Source organism: Crinia signifera, chromosome 5 (assembly GCF_055691185.1).
Source record: "Crinia signifera chromosome 5, ASM5569118v1, whole genome shotgun sequence".
NCBI classification, from domain to species: Eukaryota; Metazoa; Chordata; class Amphibia; order Anura; family Myobatrachidae; genus Crinia; species Crinia signifera.
Genome location: NC_139221.1, coordinates 261,806,323 through 261,820,640, shown reverse-complemented (window position 1 = coordinate 261,820,640; position 14,318 = coordinate 261,806,323). Strand labels below are relative to the sequence as shown.

The 14,318-nt window shown below is 42.7% G+C and overlaps 1 protein-coding gene across 1 annotated transcript in view; it reads left to right on the top strand.

Annotated features, from left to right (window-relative positions):
- Positions 1 to 14,318, top strand: part of SKAP2 (src kinase associated phosphoprotein 2) — a 257,554-nt gene that overhangs the window by 189,034 nt on the left and 54,202 nt on the right. The window contains exon 10 of the mRNA XM_083188933.1: positions 6,560 to 6,646. Coding sequence (XP_083045059.1) covers positions 6,560 to 6,646 — 87 coding nt within the window. The remainder of the gene's footprint in view (positions 1 to 6,559; positions 6,647 to 14,318) is intronic.

The window sequence follows — 14,318 nt, the reverse complement described above, 5'->3', positions numbered from 1 at the left end:
ATATTAGGAAGCCGGCCTGCAGCAGACAAGTCCCGTCCGGAATGTTGAGTCCTTGCCAGTATTGAATACTGAACTGCTGATATTTCCACTGCTGGAAATATCAGCAGATATTGAATACCCCCAATGTCTCTTTTCAGTATTGAGAAGACGCAATGATCAGTTTCCTATGATCAAAGCTTATGTAAGGTTACATTAATTAAAACATAAAAAATTGATCGATCATAGGGCCTTATTTTGGTTCATTCTTTCTGACAAAATCCTTCTTAGATGGACAAAACCATGGCCCTTATTCTGATCGGTGCGGCCCGATCAGAATATGCGGCCGCAACCGTGCAGGCGAATCCCCGCCTTCCATACGGATCGCCACCTGCCGTCCGTATGCGGATATGTGGCGATCCGCATGAAATTGGACGGGGATACGCCTCCTCCGTCTTGGGAGCAGCCCCTGCATTCGATGGTCGCCGAACATCGAATGCAGGGCCGCACGCTCCACCAGGTCCCGCAACACAAGACCACACGGACACTTGTCCGTGTGAAATCATGTATGGGGGCGGGCAGCTGACATCCGGCGATGTCAGATGCCCGCCCCGTACCCACGCGTCACGGCCTCATTACCATGCATACGCCCCGCGTTTGCATGGGAACGCCCATGAAACGCGGGGCGTATGCATAGGGTAATGAGGCTAAGTAGCCCCTCACGCCCCTCTACGCCCCCTGTGCGGCGTATAAAGAATCCGTGCGGCGAAATCGCCTGCACATGCGCAGAGTGACCTCTGCACATGCGCAGACGATCAACATCGGCGGTCCGTCCGCATGCGGGAATTTCCGCACCGATCAGAATAAGGGCCTATGTGCACTGCAGGGGGGGCAGATGTAACATGTGCAGAGAGAATTAGATTTGGGTGAGTAATTTTGTTTCAGTGCAGGGTAAATACTGACTGCTTTATTTTTACACTGCAATATAGATCTCACTTTGAAGTAAAACCCCACCCAAATCTAATTCTCTCTGCACAAGTAACACCTGCCCCACCTGCAGTGCACATGGTTTTGCCCATCTAAGAAGGATTTTGTCAGAAAGAATGAACCAAAATAAGGCCCATAGTGCATTGTCATTCAACTTAATTTTATAATTCAAGTATGTAAATTGTCCAGTGTTACGTTACAAAACTACAGTGTTTCTCATTTTATAAATAAATATGTACAAAATGCTGGAAGCTGAGGCCTATTTATTTCATCCTGTGACATTTCTCTCAATCACATTTTATTCAATTAAAAAGACAAAGCTTTATTAAGTCTTCCGACAGAGACATCCAATGACAGTAATAATGATGGTTTGTGACTTCATATACCTATATGTGTGCATGTATGAAACTATGAATGTGGGTGTGCATACATGTAACCATACATCTATGGACTGTATTTATGTAGTTTATATTGTTCTTTTTTTAACATTAAAGTAAACCAGTTCTGCCATTTAAAACAATCCATCAAACTGCACAGATGGTTGTGGGGTTTTTCATTAGATCGTTTCCATGGAGATCATACGGTAAATCTGGAAGATTCTTACAAATAAGCAGCTTGTATTTACATGCCTCTCAGCTGCAATGTGAATCTCGTCAACAATTTTGCTTATTATTCCAAACACACATAGAACACATAGCCAACTGGACAGACTATGGGCTGTCATTAGAAACAATGAACTGACTGGTTAAAAAAAAGCAACAATCCACAGTGTACAGGTGAGTTATGGGTATTACTGGTGTGCTACCTCTTTATACTGGCATCTTAACTCATTTAGGGCTGGATGTACTAAGCATTGTATCGGTTATGTGATACATCCTGCCACTTATCAGGTACATACTGGTGGCGTTAATGATGCTGGTATGCATCTAGAAAAATCAAATGCTAAATAACTTGAGCATAGTGACACGCATTGTACTTAGGGGGTGATTCAACAGTGATCAAACAGGGCCGAATTAGGCCCCGTTCCGATGGTGGGGGGACTGCACATGCGCTTATATGCAGACCGCTGTGCGAATGCCTTGGGCGTATATCACACTCGCCGAGCCGTACGCACGGGTAGGGGAGGGAGGGGGTTGGACATGACGGATACCGGCCCAGAGCAGGGGAACGCCCAGAGTTTTATGGGCGTCCACATGAAAATGCTCAGCGTTCCCCTGAAAAAAAAAGGCGGCCACTGCCTGCTTGGGGCGGGCAGCTGACATCACACAACGTCAGTGCCCGCCCCTTTTTTGGCGAGCTGCGGAGGAAATAAAAGTCAATGTAGACTGACTTTTATTTCCGAAGCGAGGAGAAATCATTTGATGGGCGGCGACCATGGAATGATTTCTCCTGCTAATGGCCACATGCGAGGGATGTGTTAGCCACATGCGATCGCTCGAATGTAATCCATGGGTGGGGGGCAGAGGGAATGCTTTTGGCGTTTGGGGAGAGGGAGCCAGAGGGACCGCTGGCGGTGTCCGTCTGGGTAGTTTAGCGCTGTGAAGGAGCGCTAGTGGGTGGTGGGGGGCAGTGGTGGCGGCAGAATTGTTTAAAACACTGGGTAGCCCTCTGAGGGCCGCCCAGTGTTTTACATTTCTTTAAAATTCTTCCGTCGTGCTGACCGCCGCCGCCCGCTACCGCTACTTCTAGCACTACACGACTCCACCACCATCTGTCCGCCCTCTTCCAGCACCCGATGTGCCATCGCAAGATGACATGTGACATCAGGTGCTAAAAAGGGGGCAAGTTTTGCACCATAAGATCGATGGACATTGCACTTCGCATCGAATCCGATCGCATAAGTGTATGGGTAGCATGACTCTCTCTGCACGTTACATCTGCCCCACCTGCAGTGCAGCATGGTTTTGCCCATTTTGAGAACAAATTTGTCCTCCAATCAGGTCTGAATGAGGCTCAATGTTTTGTGGACGGAATTTGATCTTAAATATTGCCAGCCCTAGCTCACACATCACACAGCTGGCTGAACTGAACTGTGTCATCTTAGCTCTTCTCCTTCTGCGACGTGCAAATGTATAATGCAAGTTGGTATGTAATGCAATAATGAAACAAGAGCACTATAAGCTCTATTGTCAGCACACAACACAAACTTTTTCCCAATTACTATGTTCCTGTAAGTCAGGGATGGGGGACCTTCGGCCCTCCAGCTGTTGTTGAAGTACACATCCCAGCATGCCCTGCTGCATTTTTACTATTTGGCCATGCTAAAACTAATGCAGGGCATGCTGGGATGTGCAGTTCAATGACAGCTGGAGGGCCGAAGGTTTCCCATCCCTGCTGTAAGTCTTTTGAGCCTTTGTGCATAACTGGCAGAACAATCGAGGAGAGAGATCAGGGACTCCTTAACAAAAGTGTATTGTAGGATTTCTGTATCTGCATCCTGGGATTCTCTTTATCAGTTCCGCATTGTAATGGCTTGGACTGTGGTTGGGGGAAATCTCTCAGGGCCTTATTCTAGTTCACTCTTTCTGCCAAAATCCTTCTTAGATAGACAAAACCATGTTCACTGCAGGTGGGGCAGATGTAGCTTGTGCAGAGAGCCTACTCTCACAGCCACATTGCAGCTCGTCATTTGTTAAGTGTGTTCAGCCAGAAAATGAATCACTTTGATTGGTCAGACAGGCAGGGTTCACAACTAATCTCCACTAGATTGAGGCTGGCAAAAGTGGATTTATCTTGCTTTTTTTTTAAGTTTTTTTTTCCCCTCTTCAGCACATGAGATATTTTAGCATATCTAATTATTTTTCAGGCTAATCCTGATTTTTTATTGTTATTGTTATTTGTTTGTGTCTGGTATCGGCCGGTACCTATGAAATTGATTATTAAATTATAGTAATATTGCTACAAAATTTGTTACTGTATCTTTAAATGTCTTAATTATTTGTATTATTTTCGTTTTTAAACTACTGAGACTGGCTCTAATTTACTCCTCAAATCCAAGCGCTTTCTTTTGCTTTGTTTTTCTTGTTTCTCCCTATTACGATTCGTGACCCGGGGAAGCGCCGTCGGAAGGGGACGCACGCGCACCTCGTGCGCGTCCCCTTTCGCTGTACAGATGGCGGGTGGCGGGGGATGGCGGCTGGCATCGCCATCCCCTGCAGTGATGAGACCTGCCCCATCTGTATGTGCTGATATTTCCCGACAGAGGAAATATAGGCACTCACCTATTCAGTGCTGCTGTTAACAACAGCATCGAAGGGTGTCAGATCCGACCTTTTTTATAGTCTGATCTGTTTTGTCGGAAATCCCAGATTGTTGAAATCCCAGCCATTTTTTGACAATCCGCGGCTGTTTTCACCAATCCATGGACTTTCCGACACTCGATAGCCAGATAATTAAATTCCAACTGTTGAGTTACTGTTGGAGCAAATGAAACATTCCGACAGTCGGAATCCCATATTGAATACCTCCCTTAAAGTGCACATTTTATGCTACGTGATTTTGAGGCAGGTTGAGTGGGCTTTGGGTGACTTTTCATGAATAAATGTTGGGCGGTATGAGTTTCAGTTAGACTTCTGCATCTAAGGTTCAGTTCTGGCAAACTTCGACTAATACTAAAAGAAATCTTCAAGCACCCAGAAGAAGAACTCAGGAGTGCCTTGTGTAACAAGTACAGATTTAGTGACTCAAAATATATTTCCTGGAGAAAACCCTGAGATGTTTAATTGAATAAGCCTGTGTATACTAACGTTTGTAGAGAAGGTTGTAATTTTTTAAAGACTTTTTACTATTTTCACCATGTATTCTTGTGGGGTATTAACCATTTGATTTTACAGAGGTGTCTCCAAATATCTGGAAGAGAGCATGCAACTTGAGATGCACTGGTGGATCAATACGTGCCTCTGCTTATTCACCCTAGCAGCTTTGTGAGCCTGCAGTTCTGCGGTTTGCAAATAAGAGTCTTTCAAAGAAACATTTGTGAGCTTCTTCTGATTAAATGTATGATTAAGTGATGCACTTATGTTATTCAAGGCAAGACACCATCTAAAATTATAATTAAAAATAAAGATTATTGGTTCATTGCATCCTCTTCTAGCGCCAGTAGGCATTTGATAATATTTTTTGCATACTTTGTTGATTATGGCCCATTGCATTAACTAACATGTAGCAATTATGCTACCAACATATTACATGTGTGCCACTCAGACTTGAGTTCAAAGTGCTCTCTGTGTCTCATCTACAAAGTTCTTAACATTATTTCTCCTCCCTACATCTCCAAACCATTTTTTCACACAATCCCTCTGCCCTCCTTGCCCTGCTAATGATTGTTGCCTCCAACCTCATAATCACTTACCATTTTCATATTTATCCTGCGTTGCTCCTGACCACTAGAACACCCTCCCACTTTGCTCTAGACTTTTATACAGCCATCAAGCATATCCTTAAAACATATTTTATTCATTAAAAATTACCACCCATCATTCTAACTTACCGTCTCAGGCATCCTCTCCACATTGTTCATCCAAAACCCCTTGAGATTGTAAGACATATAAGTAGGACCCTCTCCCATTTAGAATTTGACAGCATATAAGATCCAAGTCTGCCCTAAATCTTGTACACACACACACACACACACACAAACAAACACACACACTTACGTACTAAGGTTAATTTTTGATGGGAGCCAATTAACCTAGAAGAATATTTTGGCGTGTGGGAGGAAACCATAGTACCCATAGCAAGCCCATGCAAGCATGGGGAGAATATACAAACTCCACACAGATAGTGCCATGGTGGGACTTAAACCTACGACCTTAGTGCTGTGAGGCATTAACACTAACCATTACACCATCTGTACTGCCAGCTGTCTTATCCATTTAATTATGCTAACTGCACACTATAATTACATATATATGAATATATGCTTTTACTCTATAAATATATATACTGTATCTTGTTAGTTTTATCTCATTGTCCGATGCTAACAATTTATTATGATGGCTTATAATAAAAGATTATTCTTTCATAATAATAGACACTCCTGCAGTACAGGATGCATTAGGCCACAACGAAGACAATAACAAACGATGAGCTGAGGGCCATTCAAATCTTTTGTTCCTCCTTGTGTCTCAAATGTTATAAAGCATTTAAATGCACTCATGATTATCCAAAGCGTCTTGATTCTTAGTGACCAGAAATCCTACCTCCTTGAAACCACATGAAATTAGTTAGTGGTCTCCATTTTTAAAAGTTGTCAATCTTACTGACAATTTCATGAGAAGGCCAAAGATTGATGGGACAAGGGAAGCCAACCAATCTGTCACCACGAGAGTAACTGCTTAAGTCATATTGGCAGGCTGCTGTGAAAATGTTTGTGTTGCAGCTGTTTATACATATACCTGTTGTGTAGTCCACTTCCCTTCCTTTGTATCGATCCCTGCAGAGGAAGCAACGTATTGTACTACAGCAACAACAAAACAACCCAAAGCTCTTATTTTTGTGTTTGTTTTACATTTTATTGACTTGCTATTCATATGTTCGACAATGAGATTATCACACACTTTTGGTTACTTACAGACTTAAACAATTTGTTTTTCAGAAGAAACCAACAATCCTGTGACTGTAGCTGAGATTCCGAAACCACCCAAGACAGCCGTAAGCCAGGCTCCCTCAAGCGATATTTCAAGTAATTACAATATAGAGTTAATTTGTCTGAGTTTAAATGTATTCACCTCTTTAAAAGTTGTCTGTTTGGGTTGGATGTTATGTGGTAGCTCAGCTACTAAGAACCATTTAGGATTCAAGAAACACACTTGAGGAGGATTTCTAAAGTAAGCCCGTTTATACAAGGCATTCCTTCCTGAATTACTTTGTAATGACTCAATTAGCTTTCATTTCTGCACAAAGGAGATTTAGTTGCATAAATTAGCTTATCATCATTGAGGAAATGTCACCGCTAAAGGACAGTTTATAGATACAACATGCAGTTGCTGTCACACCTATGAGAATGTAATATAGACATCTGTGTATACTTTGTGCTTGAACAGAACAGACTTCTGCCATTCAGAGGCTGACAGGGGACAACAAGTAACCCAGGGGACTGGCAATGTAGACGTCTGTGAAAAGGTCAACTTGACACAGGCTCTGACAATCGACCCACAGTTCTGTCTTCTTTGATAAAAATCAGATAAACTTAAGACCACTAATTGATCTGCAGCCTGTTTAAATGTTGGCCATGCATATCTTCATTGCATATGATTATAGCAGTAAGCAGTTGAATTGGGTAAAAGAGAGGCCTAGCTCCTACAACAGCAACATGGAAAGAAAGAAGCACCGACATCGGAAAAATGGAAGGCGAGGAAGGTTTACTTTATTTGGTGGTCAGGACTGCGGTGTCCTTTGATGGATCTTTAAGTTCTATTCCAACCCAGGCATACCACCCAACTGTCCTGATTTTCCCGGGACAGCAATATTTTTTTTTGTGACTGTCTCGCTTTCCCACCCACAGGCAGCAGTGTTCCATGGTGGGGGTGGTGGGGGCATCAGTTCGGAGTCCCCCTGTCTGTCACTGCAGTACTCAGCAGTCCAGCGTTTAATAGATGCTATGCGCATTGCGTCTATTCAGAGAGTTTTGAGGGCAGGCCAGCAGCTCACAGAGCGCTGACTATGCCCCATACTGACGGGAAATGGGGGCGTGGTTTGTGGCTGTGGCATTACATTTCTGAGGGCTTATTCAGCTCCATCGCTCCAGAGTTCCGATTTCCCCAACTAAAATGTTGGGAGCTATGATCAAAATGGTATATGCATGAAGTTATATTTTGTTCCCATTTTGTATCAGGTATCCCTCCACAGTCTAGAAAACAAGCGAGTATGTGTCTTGGCTCTAGTGTCTTTTGGGAATTTAGGATGCAGCTAGGCAGTGGCGTAACTAAAACATTTGTGTCCCCCCGCCGATATCGGCACTGCCGCCCCCTCCCCCTAACCCTCCCACCCACCTTCCCAAGTTAAGTTAAACACCTCCCTTACCCCTCCGCATACCGCCGCCCCCGCCGCATTCAGGGTCCCGCAGCGCAGATCTTCTCCCGGATCCATCTCCTCCTACAGTTCTAATGAAAAATGACCATCACAAAATGGCTGCCCCCTAATAGCAGACAGTTTTTAAGGATGCTAGAGGAGGCCCTGTATGGGGCAGCCATTTTGTGATAGTTATTTTTCATTAGAACTGCAGGAAAAGATCTGTGCTATGGGACCCTGAATGTGGCGCCATGCAGAGCGGTAAGGGGGGTGTTTATCTTTACTTGGGCGGAGGGGGGGGGGCTAGGGGGAGATATGTCCCGCTCCCAGCCACACAGACGCATACTAGTAACTATAGCCCTGCAGACTGGCGCCCACATACCTCCTTTTCAGACAATAAAAGTGGAAGTTTACAACAATGCATAACTGAAAAGTGATTTTCAAGAAGATTTGGTTAAATTTGGAGATGTTATGTAAAAAAGGGCATTGTGCGCGGGGCTCATTTTGCTGATGATCTCTGCAGCTTCGGTAGAGATGTGAGAATAGGCTAGAGCAGTGTGAATATGTGGCCACCCTAAGCATTAAAACTAATTTGGAAAATGAGTAAGATTGTGCTGCAGCAATGCATGATTATTAAATTGGTAATTAGAAATGGTGTTGTCATGGGATTTATCAAATTTTGGGGCCTATTTATGTGGCATAGTGCTTTTAGTTGTTTTGGGGATACCCGCAACTATTAAGGATCCTTATGTATGTTTATATTTATGTACTTTATACAGCAGGTACCATTGATATCTTCTGCAGTACATGTATTTATGACAGCAGCCCCAGCCCCATAAGTTTCTATGGTGTGTGAAAAGCCGGCAGATATACCAAGCTCTCCGGAATGCTAACCATCTGGAGTTTTGGCCTGGCAGCTTAACGCAAACTTCAGATGGCATTGTGCCACTGTAGTGTATGGGCTGCAGATTGCAGAAACCACCAGGAGGGGGCTCGGCGGGAACCCTCCCCTGCAATGGTCAGCAGAACGTGCATGTACTGAACAGATCCGGCTCCCAAAGTAGAGATAGGATGATTGTCCCTGCATGTGATTTTTATTAACTTAATTGGAATGCTAATTATACCCTAGCATTGCATGGCAGCAATGATAACCACTATGCCGCCGTGCTAAAGTATTTGGCTGTAGTACTTATACAGTAAATAAAGGATGATAAACATACTAATGTGTTAGAGGGCTTGCTGAATACAAGAGTGATTTAATGCAAGACATGTTAAACTTGCCTAAAACAATACTTAAGGCATTACAAGTTTAATAAATCAGATATTATATGGCACAGGCACTGGGGAAGATGTGCTTCTTATCAGAACTTAGCACCTCTGCACAGCCTAAGCACGATGGTCCTATCTTAACTGTGTCCTGTGAGGAAATGTAGTCTGAGCAGCCCTCTCCTCTGTACGTGCCATATACATCACTCCTCTGCTGCTGTCAGGAGCTGGGTGGACATGGAGGCTGTGATCAGGAAGTTCCTTTTCATTCTTTTCCTAGTATGACATGTGGACAGGAAACAAAGGGCTGATTTCAGAGCCTGTACAGGAAGGCAGGAACAGGTTGCCATGAGTGTTTAGGCTCGCTTTGTGTTTCACAGAAAGGAAGTAAGCACAGCATACTGTACATATGTCACCATTGCATAGTACTAAAATAAGTGTACAGAAACTAACAATAATGCCTAAACCTGTTTGTTCTACTTTCTTTTCTATTTCAGTCACTATAAACTCACAACAACCCCCTGCATTTCCATTACATACCAAATTATTTTGCTAATCTAAATATATAATAATACACACAATTATACAAGAGAAGCAACAAGATCTGAGTTGTAATCACTCCTGAAATAGCATACATACCTCCCAACTGTCCCGGTTACTGCAGGAACATCCCGGTATTTGGGGACGTTCCTGCAGCCTGCCCGGGGTCGGCAGTGTCCCAAGGCAGGGGGTGGGGCAGTTGGGAGTCCCCCCTGTTGCCCGTGAATAGATGCTGTGTGCCTAGTGGCAAAAATGGGGTGTGGCCTCGCGGGAGTGTCGCGAGAATAGGCCCGTTAGCTAGGCCACGCCCCCAGATTTACGCCGTGCCTGCCAGTGCCTGCCTCAAAGTTTGAAGGTATGACATATACATCCATCCCAACATGACCCATTCCAGGAGGGACATAATGCTCTGTTTCTGCACTTCGAGCCTAATTCTTGATTACCGTCACCTTTTTTTTTTAAACAGGTTAACTGATAATAAAAGATGCTTCAACACAGTTGATGGTAATCCTAAATTTAGAGGGAAGTCCAGGAATAGAGCACTGTGTCCCTCCTGGAGAGGGTCATGTTGGTAGGTATGCATATAACACACATGCTGCTCTGCACTTCTGTATTGGGAAATCGATAATGGATAAGGACTCATGTGCACTGGATCAGATGAAGCCTTGGTCTTTATTTTGTAGCAGATGAACAGTTTACCAGGTAATCAGCATAAGCAAGAATGGTTACAGCATTGCAGCATACAGGTGTCACAGCATAATACAAACTCTTCTGAAAGCTCCAGTGGTCCCTACCGTAGCCCACATCCTGGTCTATCACATGTGCAGCTATTCCATCATCAAGACCAATGACTCCCTGCCCTGGAAACCCTTATACCAGGAGAGCACAGGTGCTCCTAATCAACCCAACCCTGACACATTAGTTTTTCTGCTGCTGCTGCTCTAAAACCAGGACCGGAGAAGAATATTGAAAACAGGTGCATGTAAAAGTTTTAAAAACAAGTTTAATGGATGCACAAACAGACAGGAATGGGTGTTCCCATTCCCATGCCACGTCAGCTGACTTCCGCTTCTAGTCCAGCCTCCCCGTCTGGCTCCGGCAGGTAACCTAGGTAACCCGGCGGGCGTCCCGCTGGCATCATCATCGGCTGCCTGTTGCCTAGTACGTACATAAACAAATGTGCAAGTGCTGTCAATATTGACGTGAATTGTATAAAATACAGTAATAAGCTATGTTGTGACAGTATGCAATTATCAACAGTCAGTGCGGTATATCATCTTATACTTAAAGTCTTTCATGGAACTTATACGGATATATTCACTGGTGTTATGATAGAGGGGTCCAGCTTCTCCAATGTATGCTGTTTTAAAAGGCAAATGTGGATCGTATATCGACCATTGGTTTCTGAACTTTGAGTTCTGTTCTGAATACTTTATCTATTATTGATGCTATGGTTGGAAATTCCAGAAAATTAGTGACTTGCTGGGGAAAATGCAAATTAGCGCATTCACTAGGGTATGAAGTGCTGTGGCGTGTATGGAGCGTCAATACTATAAATATATATAACTAGTTGGATAGTGTGCAACAAAAGTGAACAAACTAACTAAAATAAACATGAAAAATCATGAAAAACATGAATATACAAGTACAATGTGATATGCAGGTACAGTATGGTGTAATGTATGCATAATAGCCTACCTAGTAGTTATATGTGAAAAGTGACTATATGTCTATTGGTGGGAAATGGGTATATAAATATTTGTAGGTATTTGCCGGCCATGTTTAGATTCAAAATATAGAGGCCTGAAAGTGTGATCCATATCTTCTATCATTCCTATTTGGCGCGTTAGAACACACTCCACGTGATTTTTTCATTAAGGCCACGTGGTCTCAAAGTTTTGAGCCTGACCATTCATTGCATTTCCATTTGGAGTAGCTGTCACCATCTGTCCCCGCCCCTCGGGTTCAAGGGTACGTGATCAATTATCTGATATTGAATTTAGTCAAGGGTATGTCATGCTTCCAATAAGTTTTTGGCCACAGGCTAATCCAACACTTTTCCTTTGGTCTTTCCCTCAATGGCTGCCTTGATTTGATATATATATATATATATATATATATATACGTTTATAGGGAGGGGGTATCCTATACCCATTGGCCCATGATAAAAATGCAACTGGTCATAGATAGAAACAATAGATGTAAACGATGTAATGAAAAAAAAAAAACATTTCACTTTCTCAGGTGAAATGACTCAATTTTGTGGCTTTTATTAACCCTTTGAGTGCCAACATCTCTGTGAGTGATGTTCAAAATATCCGCTAAAAATGCCAGCGTCGCTCACATTTGTTATATAAATTCAGATAAGAAATGTTGGGCAAAAAAAAACAGATTATATTTCCTGCATAAGGTAAACATTACAGGTTATCATGATGAATAAAAATGTTTGCTTGGCTATTTTCACACCTATTTTGACAAATTTACTTGGCACCCAAAGGGTTAATATTTCGCTGACATTTAAGAAGTGAGTTTATTCTTTTTCTCTGGTGCAGAATTTTGTATTCTGTTTCTGAAACTGGCCGCATAGTTTTCTATTATGCCAGATTTACTTTAGCTTCATTTATCCCTGAACTATGCATTAGGTACCAGACTAGCTAATGAGATGTAAATGTGGGTTATAATGTGCTATGGAAGCCACTGGGCCTGCTGTTCTCAGATCTTATAACAACCCTAGACTGGCGGTACAGTCTCTTCTGTATTTATGCTTCCATCAAAATCAAACGATGCAATTTACATGCAGATTGCCATTGTCAAACACATGGTATCTTGTCAAAATATTTGGCATGAGGATTATTTTTTCTAATTAATGCCATTCTCCCACTTTTAAGTTGACTTATTAAAATTCACATTAAACCAAATTTACATTTTTTTCCCCTTGTCATAAAAAGGAAAGAGTGGTATATTTCAAGCTTCATTCTGATTCTGGCACGAGGATAGCAAGCATGACAAGATCCATACATTATCCTGACTGTGAGGGAATGGGCGCTAAGCAATCAATCAGTTAATGGTGTGTATGGCAGTTTTAGCACTACATCCATTGTCACCATGCAATTGCGAGGATATGCTTGCTAGCAAACCGTGATTGTCTGTTGTCTTTACATGAGAAGTTGGCCAAAAATGAATTGAGCAGTATTGCTTATGACTATAAGAAAACATGATTGGGAATTTTCGAAATAGGCATTCTGTAACAAAAAGAACGACGGTCTAACAGATTCAGCATGTGAAAAGATGAATAAAAAAGATCACAATCACTTTTGGGCACCTTTGAGCAATGGCAGATTATCTTTCATGTACATACACTGAACGCTAGTCATTTAGAACAATCAGAAACCTGCTGGATTGGCTGGAAATATTTGGTGAGTTTTACATCCAACTCTGTTAGATTTATGGTTTTAGGCCCTTATTCAGATCTGATCGCAGTACAAATTTATTCTCAAAATGGGCAAAACCATGTGCACTGCAGGTGGGGCAGATGTAACATGTGCATAGAGAGTTAAATTTGGGTGAGGTGTGTTGAAACTGAAATCAAAATTGCAGTGTAAAACAAATGCAGCCAGTATTTACCCTGCACAGAAACAAAATAACTCCCCCAAATTTAACTCTATACATGTTACATCTGCCCCACCTGCAGTGCACATGGTTTTGCCAATTTTGAGAACAAATTTGTAGTACGATCAGATCTGAATAAAGGCCTTAAGGTGCCCATACAAGCTACAATTATTGTATACAATATTGTATACAATATCGCATCTCATCGCATATCGGTTTTGCGATGAGATCAGATGAGATGAGATCTAGTACAAAAAGTATGTGCTGCACATACTTTTTTCTAGATCTTATCTCATCTCATCTTATCGCAAAACTGAGATGCAATGAGATGCGATATTGTATACAATATTGTATACAATAATTGTAACGTGTATGGGCACCTTTAGTCTTTAGCTGTGTACACAGGGTGCGATTTATTTCCTAAGATTTTGACTATATAGTCAAAATTGTAAGGTAAGCTAGCCAAAATTGCAGTGTTAAGGGGGCTTGCGATACTAATGCGGTCGGTATCACATGTCGAAATAGACTGTGCAGCACAGTCTATTTCTATTATAGCCTAAGGAAGGCCATGTAGCAGAATGCAGCATGCCCCCCTCCCCTCCAGGGCCGGTTAAAGGGAGGCCACAGGGGGTCAGTACCTCTGGGCCCCCCTCTATCTAGGGGCCCCCTGTGGTTGTTTTTTTATGCTAAAGGTTTTGTGCATGAAAATCTGCCAATGTGACAATGATTAATGGTGTTGAGCATCAGAAGCCAAGCCACACTGACTGCACAAGTGTGCAGTGCATTACTGGAAGTTGACTAAGTCTCATGAGACTTTGCACAAGAGGTCAGAGGCTAATAAGCTTTTGCTGAGCTCTGCTTGGTGGAGCTCATCATATGCTGCTCAGGCCCATAGAGGACAGCAGCAGCAGCTGCCTCGTCATGGGAGG